The sequence below is a fragment of the Cherax quadricarinatus genome, chromosome 36 (assembly GCF_038502225.1).
Source record: "Cherax quadricarinatus isolate ZL_2023a chromosome 36, ASM3850222v1, whole genome shotgun sequence".
Taxonomy (NCBI): Eukaryota; Metazoa; Arthropoda; class Malacostraca; order Decapoda; family Parastacidae; genus Cherax; species Cherax quadricarinatus.
The window spans coordinates 20,876,807-20,891,806 of NC_091327.1; the positions used below are offsets into that span (position 1 = coordinate 20,876,807).

The window sequence follows — 15,000 nt, forward strand, 5'->3', positions numbered from 1 at the left end:
TAAATTAATAATTACAATATTAAACATTAATACTAGTAATGGTAAATTATAAAATAATGTGGACTGTATATGATTAGGCTTGCTGGGTACACGGAATATTATTATTTTACATAAATTATAATGGTGTTATTATAAAAGAAATTTGTATTACCACTTACCATTTAATTACTGTAGATGGATAAAACCAGAACACCTTCCTGACACAGACCCTACACTGACCAGCTAAAGATCTAAATGAAAGGACTAATGGAGCACTTCCCTGTGTGACTGGTGGCGTATTTTTTATCCTACGCCATCCACACGTAATTCTTGAGGTTCCGCAAATTTCCTGTCCCGATTCTTCAGCAGGGGACATTAATACAGATTCCTATTACAAGTTCAGGCTGAAACACGCAAATTTGGCCTCGAAGACGCCGGATTATTAGCTGAATTTTCCATGACAACCAGTGCTCGCAAAATACAAATGGCATCTCTTCCCTGTATCCAGTCCCTGGACCCATTATGTACCTTTGTAATCTTTTGACTATCGCCCACAGGATGGGTATGGGGTGCATAATAAAGATATTAAACTAACTTCCCTGTATCACTCTGCGGCGGCTGCACACCCTCTTTCACATACCATTTTAATACACAGTTATTATATTCAAATTTACACATGCTGAATTTGGGATATTCAAAATTTTCCACAACTACTATTTCTACTACTACTACTAATACTACTACTACTACTACTACTACTAATAATAATAATAATAATAATAATAATAATAATAATAATAATAATAATAATAATAATAAAATAGAGCCGCTAATAAACTGTATAGTATATATATTTCAAGATATACAACGCAAACTGTAATCACAATGCTGAAAACCTCACAATAAACCTCTGAATTGCGAGATTAAATCGAGTTAGGGGAGTGAGGCAATGAAATAAGATTAGGCTCTTCCGTAGAATTTAAAGAGATTCATATACCAATATACCTTGCATTATAATAATAATTATAATAATCAAGGGGGAAGCGCTAAACCCGGAGGATTATACAGCGCCTGGGGGGGGGGATGTGGAAGGCATTCAGGCTTAATTCGGGGAACTGGAGCACAGATCCAATTCCCTAAATCAAGAGCCCCTCACCAACATCAAGGAACCTTCCTTGAGGGGTATACCTTGCATTGCGATCCTTCAAGGGAAAAAGAAATGAAGGGTGACTTAATGCTGGTGAAAGGGGAGTTTGATGAAGCTGATCAAGCGAAGTGGAGCTACAATCCTATCACTGGTGTTGATCTTACTTACTTACAACTCTCTATTTGCTGTATCGCTGTAGCGTTTCCTCCTGAATAGAGTAATAACAATAATAATAATAATAATAATTTTGTTCCAACAAACTGGCCATATCCCACCAAGGCAGGATGACCTAAAAAAGAAAAGCCAAAGCTTTTCTTTTTAAATTTAATAATGTATACAGAAGAAGGGGTTACTACCCCCTTGTTCCCGGCATTTTAGTAGCCTCTTACGACACATGGCATCCGGGGGGAGAATTGTTCTCCACTTCCCCATGGAGAATAATGATAACAATGATGATGACGATAATAATAATAATAATAATAATAATAATAATAATATTTAATGTGAGGGGGTGTCTGGTACTTCACGTCCTCCCTACTGAGATAAACAACAGGGTAGAAGAGGTAACATGGCCTCCACAACCCTCTCGGTGAGGTATAAAAAGGAAATAACTGGGTCTCAGTAACCCCTGGTTGAGGTAAACAGGGAGGCAGGGTGCTGGAGTGGTAGGGATGACGCAGGGAAGAGGAGCTGCTAGGAAACTAATGAAGCTTAAGCTTCAGGGTCCCTAATCCCAGAGGGGCCCCCAGAAACGATTTTAGTTCACATTCTTAAAAATTTCGAGTCCACTGTATGAAAATGGTTGCGAAGGGGCCCTCATAACAGTTCAAGCTTCAGGGCCCCAAAAATGTAGGTCCGCCACACAGTGGCAGACTTACATATAAGAGAGGCAGGGGGAGAGTAAACAGGCGGGACAGAGAGCTGAAGAAAGTAAATGTAAAAAAGGGAGAAGAAGACGGTAAATGTGAAGGAAATTAGTGAAAAAGCCACATACAGCGAAAAAGATTTTAAATAATACGACGTTTCACCTGTACCTGATCAAGCTTCACGAAGGCGAAAGGTCGTACTAAGAAAGGTCTCGTTTTGTTGTCTCTGCCACTTTTAGAGTTAATCTATACTTCATCTAAACAGATGAAGGAGGAGCTGGAGAAGGTGAGTTTGAAGTATACAGGTGAAGGAGCTGGGGAGGTAAAGGAGCTGGGGAGGTGAGGGAGGAACTGGGGAGGTGAAGGAAGAGCTGGGGAGGTGAAGGAGGACCTGGGGAGGTGAAGGAGGACCTGGGGAGGTGAAGGAGGAGCTGGGGAAGTGAAGGAGGAGCTGGGGAGGTGAAGGTGAAATATACAGGTGAAGGAGGAGCTGGGGAGGTGAAGGTGAAATATACAGGTGAAGGAGGAGCTGGGGAGGTGAAGGTGAAGTATACAGGTGAAGGAGGAGCTGGGGAGGTGAAGGCGAAGTAGAAGCTGGGGAGGTGAAGGTGAAGTATACAAGTGAAGGAGCTGGGGAGATGAAGGTGAAGTATACAGGTAAAGGAGAAGCTGGGGAGGTGAAGGTGAAGTATACAGGTGAAGGAGGAGCTGGGGAGGTGAAGGTGAAGTATACAGGTGAAGAAGCTGGGAGGTGAAGGTGAAGTATACAGGTGAAGGAGGAGCTGGGGAGGTGAAGGTGAAGTATACAGGTGAAGAAGCTGGGGAGGTGAAGGTGAAGTATGCAGGTGAAGAAGCTGGGGAGGTGAAGGTGAAGTATACAGGTGAAGGAGCTGGGGAGGTGAAGGTGAAGTATACAGGTGAAGGAGGAAGTGTAGGTGAAGGTGAAGTATACAGGTGAAGGAGCTGGGGAGGTGAAGGTGAAGTATACAGGTGAAGAAGCTGGGGAGGTGAAGGTGAAGTATACAGGTGAAGAAGCTGGGGAGGTGAAGGTGAAGTATACAGGTGAAGAAGCTGGGGAGGTGAAGGTGAAGTATACAGGTGAAGGAGCTGGGGAGGTGAAGGTGAAGTATGCAGGTGAAGAAGCTGGGGAGGTGAAGGTGAAGTATGCAGGTGAAGAAGCTGGGGAGGTGAAGGTGAAGTATACAGGTGAAGGAGGAAGTGTAGGTGAAGGTGAAGTATACAGGTGAAGGAGGAGGTGGAGGTGAAGGTGAAGTATACAGGTGAAGGAGGAGGTGAAGGTGAAGTATATAGGTGAAGGAGGAGGTGAAGGTGAAGTATATAGGTGAAGGAGGAGGTGAAGGTGAAGTGTGAAGGTGAAGTATACAGATGGAGGAGGTGGAGGTGAAGTATACAGGTGAAGGAGGAGGTGAAGGTGAAGTATACAGGTGAAGGAGGTGGTGAAGGTGAAGTATACAGGTGAAGGAGGAGGTGGAGGTGAAGTATACAGGTGAAGGAGGAAGTGAAGGTGAAGTATACAGGTGAAGGAGATGGAGGAGGTAGCATCCCAGAGTACGTGTTAGCACTGGGGATTTGTTGATGCAATCGGCACTTAGAAGTCTTCCTTATAAATTCTTTAATGTCATCTTATAACCTTACTGTGGTTCAATACACAACTTATGACGACGTTTCGGTTCGATCTGGATCAATGACTAGTCACACGTGTCCATCTCACAATGGTCAACGGTCCAAGTCGGACCAAAACGTAGCCATTACCTCTCCTAAGTGATGGGTTATGTGTGCATATACTGTATTAGCTTATTTGCATTCATATACATACAATGCATAAATTAAATCAGGCTAACCTTATTCATAACTACTACATTTCTTTCGTAAATTTCTATGTTTTGGCTTGCGTGTCCAAAACATATTTTGGTTTAAGTGGGGAAACTATTTTAGACAATATAATGCCAGCTTAAATATGCTTTTATTCACATTTGTTGATTGACCTTCTTTTCTGTCTACGTAAACTGATTTACGGTTCACAGTTTATACTTGTAACTCTTGGAGGATAAATTAATCTATGATAAAAGTCTCAGGATACTGTCACCTAGAAATTTTGGTTCCCACTGTATCAGAGAGCGGATGTAAGAGTGTAATCTAGAGCAAGTCTATTATTTGCTGTAGTAATAAGATATTTGAAAAGGTATCCACAAATTGAGTTGGATAAATGATTAACCATGAAATGAGGTTGCGATACGTGAAATTACTTGAATGTATTACTGTACCCAATGAAGGTCAAAGAAAGACTCACTGTGACCTCTGTGATCCTGCGCTACCGCTCACACAATGATGTGCGGGTGCGCAATAATCTAGCCGTTCACAGGATGAGCTGCGGGCGAGCAATAAACTAGCAGCTCAGGCCACACAAAGTAATAAAACGTAACCAGGAAACAGACACTACTCAACTGTGGTAGTGATGACTGACACACACTGCTCACCTATGGTAGTGATGACGGTGACGCAGTAAAAGAGGGAACCGATAACGTTCCACTTCTCGCGCTGCTTGTCGGGGCCCTGGTCGTACAGCTGGTTACTCACCGCCGTCACCAGCTGAGCTTCGAACTCCGCCAGGCGGTCCATGACCTCCTCCCTCCACCGCGAGGAATTGAAGATCTCCCTCCAGTCTTGGGAGCTTAGTTCCTGCCCCGCCCGCTCTGCGGAGTGATAAACCTTGAAGGGAAGGTGCCTTGATGCTGGTGAATAGCTTTTGATACAAAGAGGCTTTCCCTAAATTAGATGAAACTTGATTATCTCCAGTTTCTCAGGAGTTGTAAGACCCCTATAGGTTTAGCGCTTCCCTATGAATATAATATTTTAGGCAAAAGGACACATGTGCAACTAATGCGACCTTTTACTGTGTAAACGTTTCGCTCTCCAGGAGCTTTGTCAAGCTGTTACGGCTTGACAAAGCTCCTGGAGAGCGAAACTTTGCCACAATAAAATGTTAAGTTACACACGTGTTCTTTTACCAAACATATTGTCAGTAATTCTACAAACATTACATGAATATAATAATTTAAAAGCACATAACCTACAGAGATGAATTATCTCTAACTCCCCCATCCTCGTCAATTGCTCTAAATTCCCTGGGATCTAAATGTATCATACTTGTGCCTCAAGCTAAAGATATGCACGAGATGTAGAGAAATGGTATAAAATTTCGACACTGGAAAGATTGTTTATTGACAAAACTGTCAATAAAGGATCTCATTACACTACATCTGTACTCACCTAATTGTGGTTGCAGGGGTCGAGTCATAGCTCCTGGCCTCTTCACTAGTCGCTACTAGGTGTGTGTGTCACTCACCGGTGATGTTGAAGAAGTCTTGCAAGTAAGCTGTGCGGTGTTGCAGGGGTTCATAGTGGGCCTCCACATACTTCTGTTCCAGCTCCCTGAAGAGGAAGGCGCCGGCCACTGAGTACCCGGCCACGAAGGCGCACAGACCTACGTGGCTGAAGACAAATGTAATAACCAGTTTCACCCCGCGTTCGAACCCACTCCAGCTACACTTGTCCATCATAAGGCAGGTGACGCCGTGGGGTACTGGAAAAATCACAGGAACTGACGTTATCTTAGTTGCATGATGGTCCTGCCTGGCTCATGCTACTGCTTATTACATCCAACCCAACACCTTCATTATATATATTATATATATATATATATATATATATATATATATATATATATATATATATATATATATATATATATATATATATATATATATATATATATGTCGTGCCGAATATGTAAAACTGGTCAATTAGCAAGAACTCATTTAAAATTAAGTCCTTTCTAAAATTTTCTCTTATACGTTTAAAGATATATTTTTTTAATTAATGTTGATATAAAAATTTATAATTTTGCACCAAAAGGAACTTAGAAAACTTACCTAACCTTATTATAACAAGCGCAATTTATTTTAGCCTAACCCAACTAAATATATTTTAGATTTGTTTACAATAATTTAATACTAAACAAACACAGTGAAATATATTTTTTTCGTTAGGTTCAGAATGATTTTGGCGAAATTATTGCATACACAAATTTTCACTTGTTTTATATGGCAAGATGAGCCTTGCTATTTAAGCCAAGATGGCAAGTTCTGCCTATTCGGCACGACATTATATATATATATATATATATATATATATATATATATATATATATATATATATATATATATATATAACACTGATCTCTGGCTGAAGGAGACTCGAACCTACGAACCTTGGAACAAGGAACGCAGTGCTTTACCAATCTACCCACACTGGACCAATACCTTGGAGTCCAGCTTGCGCTAGACTTTGATCCAAGGCAGCCAGCTTTCAGGGAGAAGGCTTACAGCTTTTCATCTCATCCCCTGTATGCACCAGCCTTACTAGAGGTATTAACAATGCAAGGAATTCGCAAGAGCAGGCGAAATATACACAAACACTGATCTCTGGCTGAAGGAGACTCGAACCTACGAACCTTGGAACAAGGTACGCAGTGCTTTACCAATCTACCCACACTGGACCAATACCTTGGAGTCCAGCTTGCGCTGGATGAGAGGATGAGATGAAAAGCTGTAAGCCTTCTCCCTGAAAGCTGGCTGCCTTGGATCAAAGTCTAGCGCAAGCTGGACTCCAAGGTATTGGTCCAGTGTGGGTAGATTGGTAAAGCACTGCGTACCTTGTTCCAAGGTTCGTAGGTTCGAGTCTCCTTCAGCCAGAGATCAGTGTTTGTGTATATTTCGCCTGCTCTTGCGAATTCCTTGCACACACACACACACATATATATATATATATATATATATATATATATATATATATATATATATATATATATATATATATATATATATATATATATATCCCCCCTGAATATACCACTAGGATACAACACTACCATCACCACGAGCACCAACAGTACCACCATCACTCACACACAGTAAAGACCCAGAATACATATAGAGACAAGGTATGTTAGCTATGTACATACAATATGTACACGAAAGATTCGTTGTTATTTGAATTAGAGGGAACGAGATGTGTTATTTTGCTTACAGAGGGTTAGAACCATTTGGTTACTGAGTGCTTGGAATATATTCCGTTACAAACATTATCAAATTTTAATATCAATACCCACTTGCTACTGTGGTGACCAGTTCACTCACATAATACATAATTCATAATCATAACGCAACGAAAACTACTCAAAATCAATTTGTTCATAATTTGTAATCTACAGCGAGGTCTGGTCACAGACCGGGCCGCGGGGGCGTTGACCCCCGAAACCCTCTGTATATATTCATCCAGAAATCGTTCCACATCATCAGCCAGGAGTGTGAGCAAATTCAGATGCATGGGGTAAACATCCCCGATATTTAAGCCAAAGTATGGAGGAAGGGATGGAGGGTTGCTGGGTTGTAAGTCAGGCTAAGCCGCTCAAACCTGGCCACCACAGCAAGGTGAACCAATATCGGTGGGAAAGTGAGAACAAGACATTTTAAAAGTACGTAAATACTCGTATAGTACAACAAAATAATTATTAGATATTTTGAAAATTAAAATTATCGCTGTTGAAGGCTGGAACAGAACCAAGGCTAAGATAGTAAGACGGGAAACCACGAGCATAGTCTGACAGTCTCTATTCTTGTAGCCAGTAATATATCACTAATAGGTAAACACGTTTAAAAAATTTATAAAAGTCACATGAAGAATCAACTCATGCAATTCTGTAATGTTGCTAAAATAAGATTACAATTATCTGCAAGACGAAGATAATAAAAATCTAAAAACATAGAGCGACCAAGAATTTTTTTTTGGGGGGGAGGAGGAGGGGGAGCGGTGAGTCCACAAGGACGCTAGAAACTGTTTACACTGTTGAAAAGCTGCGACCAGGAAGATATCTTTGATCTTAAAATATTTTAAGTAACTGGCAGCTTTGAAGACTGTGTTGTTGGTATCCCATGTTAAAAAAATGATGTAACACTGTCTTAAAGAGGCTTTTTGTTATATATACTGTAGAAAAAGTAACATTTGATCTATTATGATTTTCGGTGGAAACAATAAAGGAACAAACTGAAAAAAAACATCGCTCCAAACAAACACCGAGGTAATTATGATAAATAAAAAGATCATTTTTATTTAACAGCAAAGGTTGTAGCGCTGAAGTTTCAGAGGCCAAAGTGACTTATGGAGTGAACACCTTTCAAGGCTGAGGGACTGATCTCCTCAAACTACTTCACGTCTTCCACCGTCTCCAGCATTATTTTCTGTATTGGACTGATAAAGCCACTGGTTTGATTAACATCTCCACAATAAAGATACCCAAGTGTTGTTCATGTGTCTTATTCATCTGAGCGAGACGCAGTTTAATAAACCATACCCCCGGCCGGGATTGAACCCGCGGTCATAGAGTCTCAAAACTCCAGCCCGTCGCGTTAGCCACTAGACCAGCCAGCCACAATAAGATTCATCCAACTAGGTATATTTCTACACCATAGGAAAGTTAGCACAGGCACCTCTGTGACCACAAATGCAAGTTTTTACAGACGAATCTCCAGCTAGCGTAGAAATATACCTAGTTGGATGAATCTTATTGTGGCTAGCTGGTCTAGTGGCTAACGCGACGGGCTGGAGTTTTGAGACTCTATGACCGCGGGTTCAATCCCGGCCGGGGGTATGGTTTATTTGCAATCGTGTCATTACGATTTCTTAAGTCACGCAGTTTAATACATTAAGAGGAATTATGTATTATTCAGTGTATACATGCAGAGTTTACCTTAACCCCCGTTGTTTGAATTAAAGTATTCATGATTGGCGGTTTATAAGCGGAGTAGTAAACTAGCTAACCCGCCTACCAACAAGGTTAGAGTTAGACAATACATAAATAAATAATTAATAAAAAAAATAAAAATTAAGACATAACCAGTCAATATCGAAAATTAATAAAACCTAAAACGGAAATTAAAGATTATATAAATATAACAATAAAGAATGCAATAACCCAGAACACGATAAATCAAGAACTAAAAGAGAATTGAGGATTCTTTGAAAAACATAACTGAAGAAACGTGCAGACTTTTTTCCTTTCTATGCGCAAGGAAAGTGCATACAGAGAAAAAAATAAAAGGTGAAATAAATCACGTGGTAAAGAAGCACAAAGGTCAAAACAATGCATGGAAAGAAAAAGTAAGAACGAAGGGTTGTATGGAAGAAAGTAAGAACGAAATACTGGAAGATATATAGGTTGGGGAAGGTAAGAAGCGAGCCGAGAACGACACAGATGGGACAGAACAGCTGCTACTTTACTTCTCTACGATGAGGTCATTTGAAGAGGTAAACCTGTGTACCTGTGACCGGTTGTGAGAGTTTTCCTAACCCCGCAGCCTGGCCTAAGGCCAGGCATTCCCGGTGCCGGTGTGGTCAGGTGAAATATTCAGCCCATGAGAGGGTGAAAATTATCATCCGTTCGGAAATCACGAGTCACACGAAACTTGATCGACCTCGCTTGTCGAGCAACAACAGCTGTTAATGTTCTGGCTGTGCAAACACTGACCTGGAAAAAGACATGAAAGACTAACTGTGACGTGGATAGACACATTTATGAAGAATAGGACTTTATCAGTAACGAAACCTTGTCCATTCAAATTTTATTATTAAATTCATTTGGAAACGCTAGGCCCACGAGGACCATACAATGCCTTGGGAATGGAAGACAGTCAGGTTTGATCCGTGGAAGGGAAGGGCGGCTTTAACTTCTCGGATCAAGAGTCCTTCCCAAGCAACAAGGAACTAAGACGTCAAAGGATGCTGTATTAATAAGTTTTATACAGGTGCGGGACACCTGCTGTGCAGGTGGATGATCCTGTACTTACACACCAGGAACACTAATGTAAGGCGTTCAAATAACACTTATTTTCTAATGTCTACTGATATTTCTTCTGTTCTATGACCTTAAGAATATTGATTTCTTTCAAGACCCTCTAACAACACTGCTTTTCCAAGACCTTTCAAGAACACTGCTACTTCCGAAATCCTCTAAGAACACTACTATTCCAAGACTTTCTAATAACACTGCTCTTCCAAGATCTAATAACACTGCTCTTCCAAGATCTTCTAATAACACTGCTCTTCCAAGATCTAATAACACTGCTCTTCCAAGATCTTCTAATAACACTGCTCTTCCAAGACCTTCTAATAACACTGCCCTTCCAAGACACTGTAAGAGCCGCTGTCTCAACTTGAGAGTGGTGCCCCCACTCCCCCCTCTACCCTGGTGTTTGCAGGGATCACCTCTAAAATAAATCCTCCTCCCGCACCTTCCCTATCACCAGTATATCTCCCTCCCGTCTCTGAGGGAAAATGCCTCATAAACATGCGCTGCTCAACAAGGCTTATTTCTAAACCGCTTTTGCGTGCCATTCAGGCGAGGCCACACCATCATAGTCACGAGTGGCTGAATTTTACGGTGAGCATTATGCGCCGAACGAAATTCTGCGAGCAGCCAAAAAAATCAGAAACGATACAACAAATCATCTTCAAAAGGAGTGAGTGAGTTTATGTTGCATCTTGATGAGGGACGTAAACTGTATACTAGATGGACCCTTCTGCAGCCGTGAGGAAGGTGTGCTGGGAAGCGCGTGTTCCTTACACAGCTCGACAGCTGCTCCATGAGGCTTGACAACTCAGTTTTCTTGGCCACCCACGCAACAGGAGGACCCTGACACTCGGTGAGGTAGGAACAATCGATTCATTTGCTCCTCCACTGGTGCTTTAGTACCGAAGTCTTGTTGTTGTGTATCTTGTTCCCCTCTGGTGGTATTCTACAGAGTCCTCCTTGCCCATTACTTTTGGTTCTGTACTGAGTCCTGCTTTTTCCCCTACTGACGGTTCCGTACCTGAGTTCTTCTTGTCCTCCAGTTACAAGATTTCTGATGTCTGAATAAGTGGTAATGAGTATATTAATTCAGATGCTGGAGCGTTAGTCTGTGGGTTATATTAGGCCGTTACCTTAGCAAAGGTGCAAAGAAAGGTTGAAAAGAGAATATAAAGGTAAAACGAGAGGAAGAGGATGAACATGCAAAATAAGTTAAACATAAAGAGAAGACGAGTAAAACAGAGGGAAAGAATTCACCAATAACAGAGGAGTGAAAGAACAAATAGAGATAAGACGTAGTAACTGAGACGAAATAAGATTTCTAGCCGATCTTTGTATACAGAGAGAGAGAGAGAGAGAGAGAGAGAGAATAAATAAGAAGAGGTGTGTTAGTTCCACCTGGCCACTCAGGAGACATCACAGGTAAATCATCAGGTGACACTCACACCTTCTCTTACATTATCATCTCCCACTTTACTCGCCACAAATATCCACCTCCACGAGGCTGAGCACTTAGCGGTGTTGAGTGTTGTGTTAGTTATGTTGGGAGGACTTACACCCGCGCGCGCGCGCGTGCGCGCACACACACACACACACACACACACACACACACACACACACACACACACACACACACACACACACACACACACACACACACACACACACATGCGCGCGAAAGAAAAGGGTGGGTGGATTCTATATTTCTGGACTATAAGAAGATATTCGTTACCGTACCACAAAAAAGACTGATTCACAAACTAGAAGAGCGGGCAACGATAACGGGGAAGGCGCGTACAGTGTCTTGGAGAATATGTAAGAGGGAGAACAGAGTAATGGTCAGGGAAGAGGTATTATGATAGTAAGAATTGACAACTGAGATCCCAGAGGGACTACTGTCGGGACTAGTAATGCTTCTCACATACATAAATATCATTCCAGAAGAGATAAAACCTTATAATTCTTTGTTAACAGATGTTGTTAAACTAAGACAATACACTCAAATTACACCGAAAGCTTGAAAGAGGACTTGAATATACTATAGAGTAATAAAGAAAAATGGCTGCTGGAATTCAACCGCAGCAAGTGCAAAGTTATGAATATAATGAAAGGTGAAAGGAGACCAGTGACTGAGAGTAGAGATTCCAGAAACAGGCTGTAAACTTTGAGCAAGGAGGACCTAAGAGTGAAGATACTACCTAGCATATCTATAGAGGAACATGTCAACAGAATGATTTCGCCTGGAAAGAGAAAGTGAGAGAGAGAGACAGAGACAGATTGTGAAAATGGATTTTATCGCCACATGACACTCGAGAACAATAGTCACATCAATCTCAGAGTGTGGCAGATGTTGGCGTCAAGTTCTGCTGCCAACCAACACTAGCCGCACTCCCTTGACTAAACTAACAACCATAACCAGCGCTAATAATTTCCATTAGGACAGCGAGATATAAATGCCTTGTCTTCCTCCTCCTTATAACTTACACCAATACAAATGAGCAGTTGTGTTTACAGGTCTATATGTTTAATGCATTGACGTCACGAGAGTCTCCCCTCGCACTCCATCACAGATGAGTCAAGTGCCACTAGTAAAACTTTTACCTTTACGTCTGTGAGCAATGATGTAAAAATATAAATAACAAAGGGGCATTCGAACCCATTTGAATACAAAGGTGAATCCCTGGTATATGATACCTAGAATTTGTACGAGGGATTATATGCACTTGTGTAAGATAGCGGAGGACCTGGAAGTCCACACCGAGACCGTCTCCTGAGAAGAAGGATTTACTTTTTATGTGGTTCTAGACAAGGAGTGAACAGGTCCCCAAAAAATAAAATATCCTGAAGGTTTGCTCACGTGTCTTTAACCACAATACTTAAAAATAAATATGTATTCTGAGGATGTTTCGGTCTTATACTGAGCCTATCTTCAGTGCTAGGACGAAATACACAGTAATGACCTTAGCTTCTTCGATCACTTTCATAAGTCTTCGTTTGTGATATTAACCCTCGTTTATTACACTAACGTTTGTAGGTTGATAATAATGCTTTTGGGTTGATAATAAAATAGGAAACACGTGTGTCTGGCGCTCACCAGACGGAGGATTAAGCCTCCACCACGTCATGCACGGAATGACCCACATGAGTCATAATAATCTCATATCCAGTGGCGAGACTAATTGGAAATTTCAGCATCACGCATATAATGATTACGTGAAGTCAGTCAAACTAGATCCAGGCTAACTGATGCAAGTGTCGAGTTATTAGTATTATACTAATGGGGAACCGCTAAATCCGTACGGGTTATACAGCGTTTAGGGAATGGGAGGTAATCAAGTCTGTTCTGAAGAAGGGGAATACTAGCTCCAATTATCTGGATCAAGAGCACTTCACAGGCACCAAGACGCCCCCCTTGATTTTGCTCTTATTAACCTAGCCCTATTATATATTCCATAATAATGTGAGAACGCAAATATTCAATGATCAAGGTCGTATACACAAAGGTTACATTATATCAATGGTGCACAATGTCTAAATGTTGAATATGACGTATGTGTAACACCTGCGTGGCTATATGACGTATGTGTAACACCTGCGTGGCTATATGACGTATGTGTAACACCTGCGTGGCTATATGACGTATGTGTAACACCTGCGTGGCTATATGACGTATGTGTAACACCTGCGTGGCTATATGACGTATGTGTAACACCTGCGTGGCTATATGACGTATGTGTAACACCTGCGTGGCTATATGACGTATGTGTAACACCTGCGTGGCTATATGACGTATGTGTAACACCTGCGTGGCTATATGACGTATGTGTAACACCTGCGTGGCTATATGACGTATGTGTAACACCTGCGTGGCTATATGACGTATGTGTAACACCTGCGTGGCTATATGACGTATGTGTAACACCTGCGTGGCTATATGACGTATGTGTAACACCTGCGTGGCTATATGACGTATGTGTAACACCTGCGTGGCTATATGACGTATGTGTAACACCTGCGTGGCTATATGACGCATGTGTAACACCTGCGTGGCTATATGACGCATGTGTAACACCTGCGTGGTTAAGGACGCATGTGTAACACCTGCGTAGCTATATGACGCATGTGTAACACCTGCGTGGCTATATGACGCATGTGTAACACCTGCGTGGCTATATGACGTATGTGTAACACCTGCGTGGCTATATGACGCATGTGTAACATGTGTAACACCTGCGTGGCTATATGACGCATGTGTAACACCTGCGTGGCTATATGACGTATGTGTAACACCTGCGTGGCTATATGACGTATGTGTAACACCTGCGTGGCTATATGACGCATGTGTAACACCTGCGTGGCTATATGACGTATGTGTAACACCTGCGTGGCTATATGACGTATGTGTAACACCTGCGTGGCTATATGACGCATGTGTAACACCTGCGTGGCTATATGACGTATGTGTAACACCTGCGTGGCTATATGACGTATGTGTAACACCTGCGTGGCTATATGACGTATGTGTAACACCTGCGTGGCTATATGACGTATGTGTAACACCTGCGTGGCTATATGACGCATGTGTAACACCTGCGTGGCTATATGACGTATGTGTAACACCTGCGTGGCTATATGACGTATGTGTAACACCTGCGTGGCTATATGACGTATGTGTAACACCTGCGTGGCTATATGACGTATGTGTAACACCTGCGTGGCTATATGACGTATGTGTAACACCTGCGTGGCTATATGACGTATGTGTAACACCTGCGTGGCTATATGACGTATGTGTAACACCAGCGTGGCTATATGACGTATGTGTAACACCTGCGTGGCTATATGACGTATGTGTAACACCTGCGTGGCTATATGACGTATGTGTAACACCTGCGTGGCTATATGACGCATGTGTAACACCTGCGTGGCTATATGACGTATGTGTAACACCTGCGTGGCTATATGACGTATGTGTAACACCTGCGTGGCTATATGACGTATGTGTAACACCTGCGTGGCTATATGACGTATGTGTAACACCTGCGTGGCTATATGACGTATGTGTAACACCTGCGTGGCTA

General features: G+C 41.9%; 1 protein-coding gene across 4 annotated transcripts in view; it reads right to left on the reverse strand.

The window, feature by feature from the left end:
• Positions 1-15,000, reverse strand: part of LOC128691274 (uncharacterized) — an 85,174-nt gene that overhangs the window by 3,577 nt on the left and 66,597 nt on the right. For 3 of the 4 annotated variants that reach the window (XM_070091550.1, XM_070091549.1, XM_053780170.2), the window contains 2 exons: positions 5,360-5,596; positions 4,491-4,706 (listed from right to left, as the gene is read on the reverse strand). In XM_070091550.1, coding sequence (XP_069947651.1) covers positions 4,491-4,706; positions 5,360-5,573 — 430 coding nt within the window. In that variant the 5' untranslated portion in view covers positions 5,574-5,596. Of the gene's footprint in view, positions 1-4,490; positions 4,707-5,359; positions 5,597-9,392; positions 9,599-15,000 lie in introns of all 4 variants that reach the window. The other variant, XM_070091552.1, reaches the window with a different exon arrangement.